The sequence below is a fragment of the Nicotiana tabacum genome, chromosome 11 (assembly GCF_000715075.1).
Source record: "Nicotiana tabacum cultivar K326 chromosome 11, ASM71507v2, whole genome shotgun sequence".
NCBI lineage: Eukaryota > Viridiplantae > Streptophyta > Magnoliopsida > Solanales > Solanaceae > Nicotiana > Nicotiana tabacum.
Window position 1 is genome coordinate 10,824,576 of NC_134090.1, and position 14,169 is coordinate 10,838,744.

A 14,169-nucleotide genomic window follows, 5' to 3' on the forward strand; every position below is an offset into this window, starting at 1 on the left:
TAAAGAGACTGACATGAATTTAGAGGTTGGGCAAGTATTTGTAAACTAAGTCTAATTGTATCACTCTGAGGAGGAGGATGTAAACTCAACATTCATAAATTCAAGAAAACAGAATATATTGAAGCGATCTCTGGTACCTACTGGTATGTCTGGATCTAGTTGGCCACGAACATCGTAAGGTGCTACATTTGGCAAATTCAGCATACCCTGGAGGGGATTACCAGAAGGTTAATCCAACAACCAAATCATACAAAAAGCAGTGTTCCCAAATCATATCAAAGTCAACACCATTCAATACCTAAACACAAATAGAAAATTGTTTAAACCCCATTAAAGGATATCAAAATTTGTTATAGCATAAATCCCAACATGGCCAAAAATAAAAGGAAATTTACTTTCTCACTACTACTAATCATTGAATAAACGACTAGAATAACTATTGTTCCTTCCATTGAAACGAAAACACTGTATTCTATAATAACAGATTTTTCTCCATAGATCTTTCAAAGAAGAGCATGCTGCTAATAACAGTGCCGTGATCTAGAGGCTCCTCATCACGAAATATCATACGGTTCTTATTGTAACTCCCTGAATAACTATTTATATTATTTTGTTGTTGATGAGAAGCAACTCTCTGGCCATCTTTTTCAAAAGATTCAAGGATCAGCTAGTGGCATCAATAAATCCTCTGATTATGAATTCACAAAAGTATTCCTTTATTAGGTCAAGACAGAAATTTCTACATTGGATCAGAGACTTGTTAGAGCTTACATCTTCCTGCCAAATCCGATTCTCATCTAGGACAATGGGTTACTAGGTTAAACATCCTCTGGTTTAGTGTCAAATTACAAGGTTGACTACTTCAACGTTAGTGCATCATGGTACATCTCACTTGGAGTCCGTTTGGCCAAGCTGCCAAAAACTACGTATTTTGAAAAGTGCTTTTGTTCAAAAGTATTTTTGGAAAAAGTACTTTTGCAAAATTGCAGTTTGTGTTTGGTCAATTCGTTTGAATTTGCAAGCTCATTGTGTTTGACCGATCTTTTAAAAAAACACTTTTAAGTATCAAATTACAAAAAAGGGCAGTAAAGGTTCAATTTGTGATTAGCATTATTTGCCTGCAGAAATATAATATATGGATATATCAATTCTAGCAATTTTCAAATAGATCAGGATCGTTGGATGGCTGAAATAAATTTAAACATTTGTTATAAAAGAATTCAATTAAATAGATCAGGATCGTTGGATGACTGAAATAAATTTAAACATTTGTTATAAAAGAATTCAATTAAAATATACAACATAAAATAATATAAATTAAAAATTCCAGTCAATATAAAATATAGTTATTCCAAAGCATTAACATTTGAGTGTTTGGTAGTACTTATTGTTTACATGATAATTTAAATATGTCAAAATACATCATTCAATATAAATTTAAAATCTACTCTTAGGAATAGGAGAAAGAGAATAAAAATATGACTAAAATAAAAGAGAAGAAATGTATAGTAGAAATAAAAAGAAAAAGGAAAAGAAAAGAAAAATGTTAAATTACTGAGGGGTAATTTGAAAAATATGAATGTACTGTAAGAGTATTTTGTCTTGAACAAATTAATTTTCCGCTTCTGCTTCTTGGAAGAAGCTAAAATTTATAGCTTCTCCCTAAAAGCAGAAAAAATGCATCTGTTGCTGCTCAAAAGTACTTTTTCATTTTGGCCAAACACCTTAAATTTTTCAAAAAGTATTTTTTTTTTTGACAAAAGAAAAGTACTTTTGGCGTCCCACAAGATTGGCCAAACATGCTCTTAGTAAATTAAAACTTCAGATGTTTCACGGATCACTAGAGAGCTCTAACTTCCTATAAGTAAGTTGCACAGATTGTAAGATGTCTTACTGCACCCAAAAAAGCAATGACATCCTATTTGCACAAGTTATTCTCTTCAGAGATGATCTTGTTGCCACAGATATGTGCCACCTTGGGACCTAGGGACGAGATTCGCCAATATTCTGGAGCTTCTTGGATGACAATTGTGGTAATCCTGTAGCCTACAAAATAAAACTGCTGAACATAAATCATGCGGAACTAGTTTTCGGGTTTGTTTGAGAGAGAGAAAGGTACAATTACACAAGTAGCTACCTACAAGGCAGAAATCTTCTCCATGACTTAAACACAAGTACGTTCTTTCTTGAAATTCAATTCTATTTTTGGGAGAAACAGATATACATGGCAATACATGGAAAAGCTAAACTGCACTATCAAAGGAAAGAGGATGAAGGACGGAAAAAGTAAAATTTAAGTTAAGAGGTTACATCTCTTTTACCATTATTAACTGCTTTCCTGATGGAATATGCTGCTTCCTTTTCCGATCACTGTAATACAGAAATTTCACAGGGGACTGTTAAAAAACTTCTTTAAGTTGGAGAAAGAGTCACCAGTTCCATAATGAAAACTATTCTACCTACCTAGGTGCCGTGTTTTCCTCAGTGAGCCCCTAACAATTCCAGTTTACCAGATAATATCATAATAGTGCACCGAACAGGCAGAGAAAGATCCATGGACATGATTTATGTTTGCAATCACCACAAGTTACCTCATACAAACCCTGCAAAGATAATATCTGCCAAAAATAAAGAGAAAAATAGAACAAAAAGTTCAGTTAATCATAATACTTCGAAGGGGCAAATTGCTATTTTCTTTTCTGATGACGAGAAAAAACAGCTAATAACCATGAGATACCTTTAGAACTCTGGTCATTGATAATAATTATCAGCAAAGCACGTCATCAACATACGTCTAGAACAACTTCAAGGTACGAGAGTTAGACATTTGGATCATTTACAACCTTCTCTGATATTCAAAAAAGTACCAGAGAGCCAGATACAATGAGGAAACCAATGATTCATACAGAAGATTAGGGGGTTAAATTGATTCACATAAAAAGGAAGAGGGCTTTAGGAAGATTACAAATTAACAGTTGGATTCACCAATTTGTGCCAACATCGGCAGATTTATACATTGCTCCAAAGTGAAGTACAGAGATGTCAACCTTGTCAACTGAAATGCATTTTCAGAAGAATAAATTGACTTTTACTGGATTCTGTACATCTCCACCGATGGAAAAGAATTTACAGGCAACTGTTATTGATTCTCAAAAAGATAGAAATGATGATGCTGGCTGGTAATTGGGGGGATAAAGATCATCCCTCTCTGTCAATGTTATTATCACCAGGTGGCATCTTTCTTGTATCTGAGAGTGATAGTCGCCTGGGCTTCGTTGACACTGCTTCAACAAGCCCTTCTGAAGTCAAGGTCAACGCACTGGTTCCTGATGATGAACCCAATAGACGCTGAACTGCAGGAGCATCAGTGGGAGATGATGCTGAGATGCTATAAGTGAATACCGTCATTGGGTGATCAAACTTGCAACTTGGGCCAAATTTGCAGATCCCATATCTGGAATAGAAAATACACAACGGTTCTCCCTGCAAAACAAATCCAACAAAGAAACCAAAAGAGATCTTTTCAGCTCACTGAGTTTCCACATTACCAAAAAGGTTTTAACTGGGGGAAAAAGTAACCATTTTTTCTTTATCCTATTTCAACTTATTCTTTTCCCACATCTCTTCTTCTCTTCCTTTGATTTTCTTCCAAAATATGTTCCAAGACTGTACCACTCATGCAGATTATCATACTCTCAAGTCTCAACAGCTCCTTTAGCTAACATAATTACAACTAAGTTCAATAAGGTGGTGTCTGATTAGAAATCGATTGAATTTATATTTTTAATGTTTAAATTAGAATCTGAATTTGAAGGAAACGGTTTTGTGTGCGTCAAAAGAATTGTTTTCTAAAAAAAAACCTTTTACTCCTGTTTCCCTTTTGCTTTCTGTAAATAAGAATATTGCTGTTTGGTTTAGAAAATATTCAGCCAGAGCACATACTTAGAATTCGAAGAAGTGAAGGCTTTCAATGCTACAATTGTCAGTAAACACCTTCGTGTCCCCAAACTTAGTAAGCAGATCTTTGTTTCTTCATTTCTAATCCTTAAACTTGACAAATTTTGTCACAAAATGACTTTGCTAGAATACCAAACAATTAGCAGGTTAGTCAGAAACTAGCCTTAACATGGATTCCAACAAGTCATACAGGTCTCCACAAATTTGAAGTCATAATCAACAAAAAAAAAATCTTTACTTTATTTTTGAAGAACACTCTACTTCATAGACTATAAGTCCATCTTCCAAGTAGAAAAATATGAAGACAAACATCTCTTTGAAACCAGTTTACATGTAATGTCAATTAATTAACCTAGTGGCAATTTATTCACAGTGGGTCTGTGGGAACACAAAATTAAATACTTAACAGAATTTGGAAGAGGGCCAACTTTGCAGAGTAGGTCACCAAGTACATCAAGCATGAGAAACAAAATTATATTTGCACAGAAATGTCATATTCGATTAATATCACTTCCAAATCTCGTTTCACTAGCACTGATAAACAGTAGTTCCCCGTGAGAGGAAATAGTCTAAATTTATCCATAGAATATTGGCCACATTGATGTTCAAAAAAATCCATCTCAAAGGGGAATATCATCATAACCGCTTAAAGCTGATAAAAATAAGTGTGGAAGTTTTGAACAGCAAACTCATCACAAGACTTATGTCATACTAAAAACACCAGCAAATAACAAAAAAAGTTTACTCACAGGGCGTAAAGGAAGTCCAATGGGACTTAACATGCAGTCAGGAGGAGGTATCAGCCTTTCCCTCGGATGATGGAATCTACAAACAGCACCAAACTTGCAGTCTCCAGTCTTCATGTAAAACTGGCATTCAGGCTGCCCAGGTCGTTCAGGGAAGACATTCTCCCCCTGCAATGCATAGTACCCCATAGGAACAGAAGCTGGACGATATGGGGAAGTAACTCCTTGGGATCCCATATTTACTGCATCACCGGATCGTGAAGTTCCATAAACCTGGCTATTTCCAGCTGTCTGTTGCTGGCCCTCGGGAGAAGAAATCGATCCCATCTGACCCTGAAAGAGATATTACCTCCTATGTAAATTGAGTTCATATGCACGTATTATTAAACCTCAAAAGTAGATAAGGCACAGCTCGCAAGCTTGTGCAATACCAAGATTATAGAAAATACTTGACCATAAACGAATGCAACATCTGGCCTGAATACTGCCATATAAATCGCAAAGAGATTAAGTTCAATTTGTGAATACTCCTACTGGGACTAAGGTCAAGTTCAAACTCAGCCAGCTCCGCTCCCCATCAAATAAAAGATGATTATTCAGAAGACAACATATTCTCACAAATACATTCTAAACTTATTTCCATCTGGACATCAGCTACAATAACAACTTAATACCATATGACTACAAGAAGGGATTGTTGCTTTATCTCCAAGAAATATAAAGGCAGTGAATAGCCTCCTTGAAACTACTTCGCAAACTTTTCTCGCCAATTTCATAATTGAGAAAGTAATAATCTTAACATCCCCACAAAAGAAAATTATTCACTCAAATAGCATAAGAAGGAGAAGGTGCTAGCATAATGACTCCGAAGAGGAAGAAGGTATGACTTCAATATCTAATAATGGGGGCATCCTCAAAGAGAAACATAGGAGAATTTCATCTTGGTAGTAATAATTACCAAGTTATTCTTCCAAAGAAAATCTCTACCACTAAATTAAAGTGGAATTGTTTTCCGATGTTGTGATGCAATCATTCTCAAATATATTCAAGTAGAGAACAGAACCTTTGAAGAAAGAACAAAATCTTAGTAAACATGCTGCGACGAAAATGGATATAGTAATTCTAATATTTGTCCATCAGACTTCAAATATTCCAGAAAGGTTAAAGTAATCCCCAAATATGAATATAGATAAGAGGTTACAAAAGCTTAGCCATAAAAAAGTGTAAGCCGAACTTCTTGATCAACAAGCAAATTTGGAACCCAAGTTATAATAAAAAGGACTGGATGCAGCAAATTCTAGTTTCCAGAATAGCAACAAAGTATAAAATTAGGCAATAGATAACAAGCAAATGCAAGGTATCATGCGAAAGCTTACACTGTATGCAAATCCTGGAACTGATACTACTGCCTGAGGCATTATCAATGGAGTGTAACTTGACGGAGCCTGCCAGCGTGCACCAGGGATAAAAGATCCTCTGGACAAGGGATAGGACAGCTGACCAGGAGTTGTTGCAGAAGGAACAGGAGGATAAGTAGGGGAGCCACGTAAAGAGACCATCATGTTAGAAGGTTGGGGATGGTGAAATTTACAGGTACTTCCAAACTTGCACTGTCCAGTTCTCATGTAATAAGCACATTCAGCCTCATTCTGCAGGAATAAAAAAAAAAGACATTACGTATAACCACAGAGCACAAACACGTTTCAATAAAGAGGTCTCGATCAGCCATTTGCACAATCATACACACCCAGTAAATACAATGAAGCAATGCATGTATCCCATGAATATCAAATACAACGTCAAGGCAATAAATTCATTTGTTAGCTTTATCTTCCATATTAAACATAGGTACGGTTCTCTTTAATCATTACAATCGATCTTATATAACTTTAGCAGCAATCATGTGGAACAAAAGAAAGGGCTTTTGCAAGCCCCTGCCTGACAATATGGTAAGTTGAAAAACATGCAGGTTAAGCTTTCATTAGAATCATTATGAAGTAAGAACCTTTTGCATACATTAGAAAACCAATGTTATTAAATTCAACAAGTAATTCGGATAATGAAGTCAAACCGGGCGAAGTGGATAGCCCAAGACATTTAGGGTAACTCTTCCAGCAATCCCAGCCTTGTCTTTAGGATGGTGAAACTTGCATGTGGCTCCAAATTTGCAAGTTCCAGTCTTCAAGTAGTACTGTAAAATTACTAAAATCATTCAGTTTGTGAGCTAAATAGGTTAAAGGGAATTAGCGGAGACAAATGGAAAGTTACCACACCAAAGCTCGTGCAAAGCATGACTTCAACAGCCAGAAAATAAACTGAACTTAAGAAAGATGATCATATTTAATGCTTGACTGCTCTAACTCTAAAAACTAGTCACTCCACATACAAGCATCATTTTGAGTCTTCTGCCTGTGGGTCTACTGCTCTGATTCACTAAAACTCCAAAAATGAGAGAACTTTTGAACTATTAAAAAGCATCCTAAATTAACATTTAAAAGAGAATAGGCTCTGTATTTAAAGAATAGTCTTGACAAATTTTCTGATTTTAAATTAAATTTCCTTTTTGTAAAAATCTAGCCTCAAGCTAGTTTAAAATTGAGGCTATTTGTTGTTGTTCCATTTGTATCAATAGATGTTATTACACTGATATTCATTTCCTATACGATCAGCAGATAAAAGACATATTGGATCTGGAACATACCTGGCATTCTGGTTGTCCCATTCTTTCTGGATACTCCCCTTTCATCCTTGCCGTGGCAATGGCCTACATCAAATACTTTGCATATCCATCAGTTCCCAAGATACAAAGGAATATATGCAAATCATAACTGCATAAATCTTTATGAATATATGTAGAGTCAAATTCAGTGACGCTTATAAAAATTCTAGCAGGAAGACAGCGTAGGCATTATATATCTACCAATTATCATCAAGAAATAGGATCCCAACTGAATATCTCCTATTGCAGTGTATAGAAATACCAGCTGCAGTGCGTACACGGAAACTTATATCTAGTATGCATAACATATGTAAACTAAGGATGTGAAGATTCAAAACCTATGGCTGAGATATTCACATGCCTACTTATAACCTCCGTCACTCTAAATTTTTGGCAACTTAAACTTAAGAGTGCAGGTTGACTTTCAATCCTTCTTCTTTATGATACAAGGAAAAGGAGAATTTTCTCTAACCTGTCCACTTTCCAGGCATTGCTTCCCAAAATTGGGATTACAAACAGTATCACATTGTCATGAAACATTTTAGTGAAGGAGACAAAGAGCAGCAGAGCAGAACTTCTTTTGTCAGTTTAGTAAAGCCAAGTCTTGGAAGCTCATCCATAAAGAGTTCTTCAAAGTTTCATCAAAAAAGAAAAAAGAATAGCCATGCCCCAAATCTTCTTCTGTTCTTAACTCACCCAGTCTCCATCCTTCCACCTTTCCTTACCTTTCATCTAGACTCTTTTTCTGCTCTTGCCTTATAGTATAACAATTTGGCATTCTTGGGATCTATTACTTCCAATGTATGGAGTTCTTTTTTCACTACCAATGCGTGGAAGTTAACACAAAATGGGCATAGGCAACTGCAGAGAAAGGATAACATGGAGAGAGAGAGAGAGAGAGAGAGAGAGAGAGAGAGAGAGGAGGTAAGTTGCAGTAGAAAGGAAAGGCTTCAAGGTGTCATGAATGCACATGGAAGCTTCCTCTCTCAGTTTTCAGATAATAAGGATAATAACATCCACTTATGTTATTAAAATGCGCTGTTGAGATTGATCGTGGATTGGAGCAGATTGAAAATACCTATGCCATATATAATAGTAAATGAGAAACACTGTCAACAGATAACCAGGAAAAGGGAAACCCAATGTGTCACCAAATTAATTAGTTTCCTCTTATTTATTCCAAGAGACAGATTAAACATTTGTCAAAATCCCCAAAGATTTTAATCACTTATCCAACTATTAGACAAGCAAAACCCATTCAGAGGACTGATGTCTACACTAGAAAATTTATTTCACATTTTCCAGTGTCTTAGCTACAGTAAAGAACGGATGAAACACATATATAGCCATCTCTTAGAGGTATAAAATGTGCAACTATGTAACATATCTTTCCATAAAAACAGCTACTGTAACTCCCAACAAAGCATATACATTGGTTTCCTATACCTTCCTATTTGGAGAGGACTTATCTCTCCTGTTTTGCTGCTGCATATATCTCTCTGGATATTGGCATTTAGGAATTTATACAGGATAAAGTCATTTATAGACCAATTGTACATCAAAAAGAAAAAAGAAGAGGGAAATTTTCTTTCTAAAGACGATCGAAATCTTATTATGTTAGGGATAAATAACATACATAAAGGCTCCTTACATAGGAGTTTAGGCTTCACCAAATAAAGAAAGTTTTCTACTTACCAAGTTCCTAGTTGTGAAACAATTTTAAAAATATTTTGTACAATTAATCAAAACGTGTACACTGATCTTAGATGCATTATCACGTTTCCTTTCAATTTGTAGTGTAAAGATCACGTGCTCCAAGCTTCCCACACAAATATATAAATGCTAGGATCACATACATTTTAAGCACACATGTTTGCTAGCTGAGATAACAGAGCTCATGGAATTAAGTTAAAACAATATTTTCTTACGATAGATGGTAATTGAAAACAATGTCTTGGTCTATTTACGAAACAATGTATTAGAAGAAATATAGTCAGATGTGTCATAATTCAATGTCAACTATGCTATTTTTTTATACAGTTCTTGAAGCAACTGTTTGAAATGCATAAGCTCCATATGTTGCTAAAACCATTGCTCTGTATTCAACCCCTCCAGTTGACCAGACAGTAATTACTTCTTTTCTTCAAGAGATCAAATTTCCACCACTCAATACACAATGAGTGTGCATAGACCATCTATCAGATCGAGGTCTACTCCAATCTTCATCCACATATCTAACAATCTTAGTATTTTCTCAACCTTCATAAGGAGTCCTTGACCCAAAGCACTCTTGATATGTTACTGCCATGCCTTATACTATAAGGCAGGAGCAAACCATTGCATTTCAATGACTATCATGATATCCTAAAAAATTGACTAACCACACTAACCGAAAATAAATTTCGATATGCAGTCAGATAACTGAGTTTACTGACCCCTGCTATCTTATCTTATCCACACACACACCAAAAAAAAAAAAAGGAGTTCGCTCAATCATGTAGTAGTGTTTTGCTAAAGGTTTCTCAAGTCTCAACAGTAACAACATTGTTGTGTCAATTGGTCGGCAATCAACCATATTGGTCCATCCAAGATAATTATCTTTTCGCAATATACCACACTTAAGTTGGACTGGGCCACCTCTATGACAAAATAATATGTGACCCAATCCAAACTTTGCTTTAAATTTGAATAAGGAGATACCATTTGGTGCCTCAATCTCTTTAGGATAGTTAACCATAATACCAACGTCATCCGCACACAAGATGGAGTCACTGACCTTGATTGGAACATTGGTAGAAGACGGAATAATACACCGAGCCTAAGTAGGGTGTCCCAGGATATTAGAAATATAAAACAAGAATAACAACTACGGCTGAATTGGAGGATAACACAATGAATTTCTGCAGTCGATCGTATGGTCGGAGGCTCCTAAAGTTTTTATGTAACACAGTAAGTGACATTGACATGCTGACATGGCATTGTATTGTGGACATGGCACACATGATGATGTGGTTCTTACTGGACTAAGTGATGTGCTCTACCTCTACTAGCTAAATGGTACGCTGAGATGGCAGTGCTAATTAGACTACAGACAGGGACGACATGTTAATGTGGTTGATGACGTCTATGTGTGGAAGTTTATACACCAACAGTAACGGTAATGTTGTTGGCTCGAGTAAGAGTGCATGGCAGTGTCTCTGTTGACAACTGTGGTCATCTCCACGAGATGAACTATAATGTGGTTGTTTCCACAAGACGAACTATAAATGTGGTCACTGACTAACTTGACCACCGAGATTGGTACCAGTGTCGAGGCAATGAGTGTGCCGGCTTACTTACAAAGCTGAAAGATTTTCTCAATGAAAGAAACAACCTAGATTCTACAATTGCCTCTATTTGGATTAACACCACGTAAACCAAGAGGAAAGAAGAAAGAAATTCAATTAATGATAAATGCTCTATTCCTTAGTGATAAATACTCCATCCGTCCTATTTTATATGATGGTACTTGATTACATAAGAAGTTTAAGTTGTTAATCTGATGTATTATATTAGTGATAGTGGAGAGAAATATTAACGTAACAGTGGAAAAGTTAGTTAGATATAGATAATGTCACGTCAATGTTCCAAATCTGAATAGTTTAACAATTTGAATTCCTAAAAGTAGTGAAAGTTGTTGTAGTAGTGGAATAGTGTCAAACATTTTAAATCCTAAAATGGAAAGAACGTCATATACTACAGAGAACAAATACATAAGGTTTCGTCATATAGGGACATATGCTACATGAAATAAGTGGACTACAGTGCCTTACCAGTTTCCTATTAGGAGGATGGTTAAATCGGCAAGTTGATCCAAACCTACAGAGACCAGTCCTGATGTAGTAGGAACAATCTGGTTCACCTTCACGGACAGGATAATGTCCCGACTCAATTGATTCCCTTGATCTCAAGTTCATTTGCCACAGAGTGTCTGAAAAAACAAGTGGATACGCAATGACACTACTTCATCTTAAGTAATATTAGTATTGATACCAGTTCCATAAACTTCTTCTCTAAGTTCTGGACCTTGTTAACTCATTTTACCAGCATTTGATCTTGAAAAATAAAACAACTTAATAAGGTGCATTTTTTTTCTTGCTTATACGGTTCTATATTTCGTTTAATAAGGGTATTGTCCGAGTCAACTTGCGCATACCTTGCTTATACAATATTCGTCTAACAATAAATGTACAAGAAAGTTGATGAGTACAACCATAAGTACTTTAGGTGCATTTCATCAGCATCATAAGTCATACAAGAAATTAGAAACAATGCATCCAAAAAGCTATCAAATTCCAGCCCCAGGGCCTAGCTCAAGTGGCAAAGGGTGGTGGATTTGTGCCTTAGGTCACAGGTTCAAGCCCCCACACCATGCAAAGCAAAGCCTAGTATTTAAGTGGAGAAGGGTAGAGGGACGGCCCAATTATCCACCGAGTTTCGAAGGCTGCGGTTGGTCCAAAAGATCGGCCCCAGACGTATTTCTCGGTCATAACAAAAAAAAGCTATCAAATTTCACATGAACTCTTCTTCTTTAAACCATGTTAGACAATTCACCTAAAATTTACTAGCTACCATTTGTTGTTACAGATCCAACTCCTATAGTGCCCTTGCATATTAATTAATTTATAAATAGTGACAGATAAATCCATATATCAATAGAAGCAAAACATTGTTTTTTTTTTTTTCTTTGGGGGGTGGGGGGTGGGGGGTTAAAACTGTAAAAAGTGAAAGAGAAAGAAAATAATAAAGGGATGAAAAATAAATAAGGGTGCATTATCATAACACGCAGACAGAAAGTGAAAAAGACTTAGCATTTGATATACTTTTGTGAAAACAATATGCAAAATATATGAAGTAATATATTACTCTACTACCATATAAAAAACTTTTTCCCAAAAAAGAATATCCCAATTATAAAGATCCAATCTTTATCTTCTTACCTTATTTAATAAGCAACAAAAAAACAATTAAACAATTGCAACTCAATTACAAACATTACCAACATTGTATTTCACCATAACAGTTACAGTAATGATCCTTCAAATAATAAAGAAGAAGAAAAACGTAAATGATAAGTTTATGTTAAATTGTTTCCAAAATTTATAAAAGGTCTTTTTTTTTGGGGGGGGGGGGGGGGGGAGAACCAACGCCTGCGGACCATAATATTGAACGTGCACTCATATGTATTACAAACACACACAGCTTTGACAGAGATGAAAACGTTTGCCACAAAAAAGAATATCCCAACTATAAAAATGCAATCTTTATCTTCCTACCTTATTTAAGAATCAATAAAAAATAAAAAATTACAAGTCAAGATTACAAACTTTAGCAGCACTATATTTCACTACAACCCTGAAAACAGGGTCTTGCAGAAATACGTGGTAAGGCTAGGTACACTAGAATATTGTGGTCCTGTCTTTCCCAGACCCCGCCACAACAATTACAGTAATGATCCTCAAAAATTAAATTAGAAAAACTTTGTGACGTAAAATAGGGAGTTTATGCTAAATTATTTTCAAATTTACGAAGCGGCATACTTTTTTTGAATGGACTAAAAAATAAATAGGGTCATATAAGTTGAAACGGAAGGAATACCTTAGTCGAGAGGGCAGTGTTACTAAGGATAAAATGGGAAATTTATATTAGATTATTCCAAATTTATAAAGAGTCATTCTTTTGTTGACAGACTAATAAAGAAACACGGTCACATAAACTGAAACCGAATGGGAAGTTTATGTTAAATTATTTCTACATTTTATTTTTGTTCTTTTTGAAACTGACTAAAACCAAAGAGTATCACATAAACTAAAACGAGTACCTTGATCGAGAGACGGTGACAAAGAGGAAGGACCTTCAGTCACAGACAAGGAAATTCCGGCATCAAAATCCATTATGATGATGATCAGAAGCAGCCCATCACCGGAATTTCCATTAATTCTGAGCACACAAAACACAAAAAACACACCCTCTCTTCTGTTTGATGAAATGCACAAAAGAAACAAACTTCAACAGAGAGGAAAAAAGGGGGAATTCAGACAAACGTAAAAGAGGGAACAGAGAGAAAGAGAAGGAGAAAGAAAAAGAACGTTTTTTCCTCTCCACACAAAAACAAAAGAGAAAAAAAAGAAAGAACAAATATGAACCAATCAACCATTTGGGGAAAAAATATAGAATCAACCAACCAAATATTTACACGCAAATTTTGCTTTTGACAAAGTGTTTCTCTTTGGTACCTTAGTACTATTTATATTTCTTTTGTTTTAATATTCCTAAGATTTTAAGTTGACTTAACACATGTGCTCTTCTCTTTGTTTTCTTAATATTTCCTCAATTCTTTATGTTCTAAATGCTAATTCTATTGATAGTGTTTTTATTTGGATTTCTTCCATTGCGACCTAATTACTCTTTTAACCTCGTACTAGGTTTTAGAAGGAATAATTTCGTTCGGAATTACTTTGTAAAAACCTATGTTTTATTTGGTGTTCTTCAGTATTACTATATTTTATTAATATCCAGTGAAAATAATTATATAATAATATTTATAATTGACCATAAAACTGATCTTCAGTTTTTTATCGGTTAATTTAATTTACTTGATTAAAACAAATAACACAAAGCTATGATTAAAAAGAAAGAGAAACATAGAGAAAAACTATGTTTAGTACGACAATGTTATAATACGACATTTACAAGAGACATTTTCCT

The 14,169-nt window shown here is 35.2% G+C and overlaps 1 protein-coding gene and 1 long non-coding RNA gene across 2 annotated transcripts; both read right to left on the reverse strand.

Annotated features, from left to right (window-relative positions):
- On the reverse strand, positions 1–2,033 carry LOC107808019 (uncharacterized). Its single transcript, XR_001653046.2, has 2 exons — positions 1,895–2,033; positions 1–207 (listed from the first exon to the last, which is right to left on the reverse strand). It is a non-coding gene; the product is annotated as an uncharacterized LOC107808019 (long non-coding RNA).
- A 918-nt stretch (positions 2,034–2,951) lies between these two features.
- LOC107764729 (zinc finger CCCH domain-containing protein ZFN-like) lies at positions 2,952–13,622 on the reverse strand. Its single transcript, XM_075224764.1, has 7 exons — positions 13,283–13,622; positions 11,235–11,392; positions 7,405–7,467; positions 6,775–6,894; positions 6,080–6,352; positions 4,707–5,036; positions 2,952–3,483 (listed from the first exon to the last, which is right to left on the reverse strand). Exons 1-7 carry the CDS (start codon positions 13,353–13,355, stop codon positions 3,199–3,201), a joined length of 1,302 nt encoding a protein of 433 aa, XP_075080865.1. The 5' UTR covers positions 13,356–13,622; the 3' UTR covers positions 2,952–3,198.
- Positions 13,623–14,169: the final 547 nt, after the last annotated feature.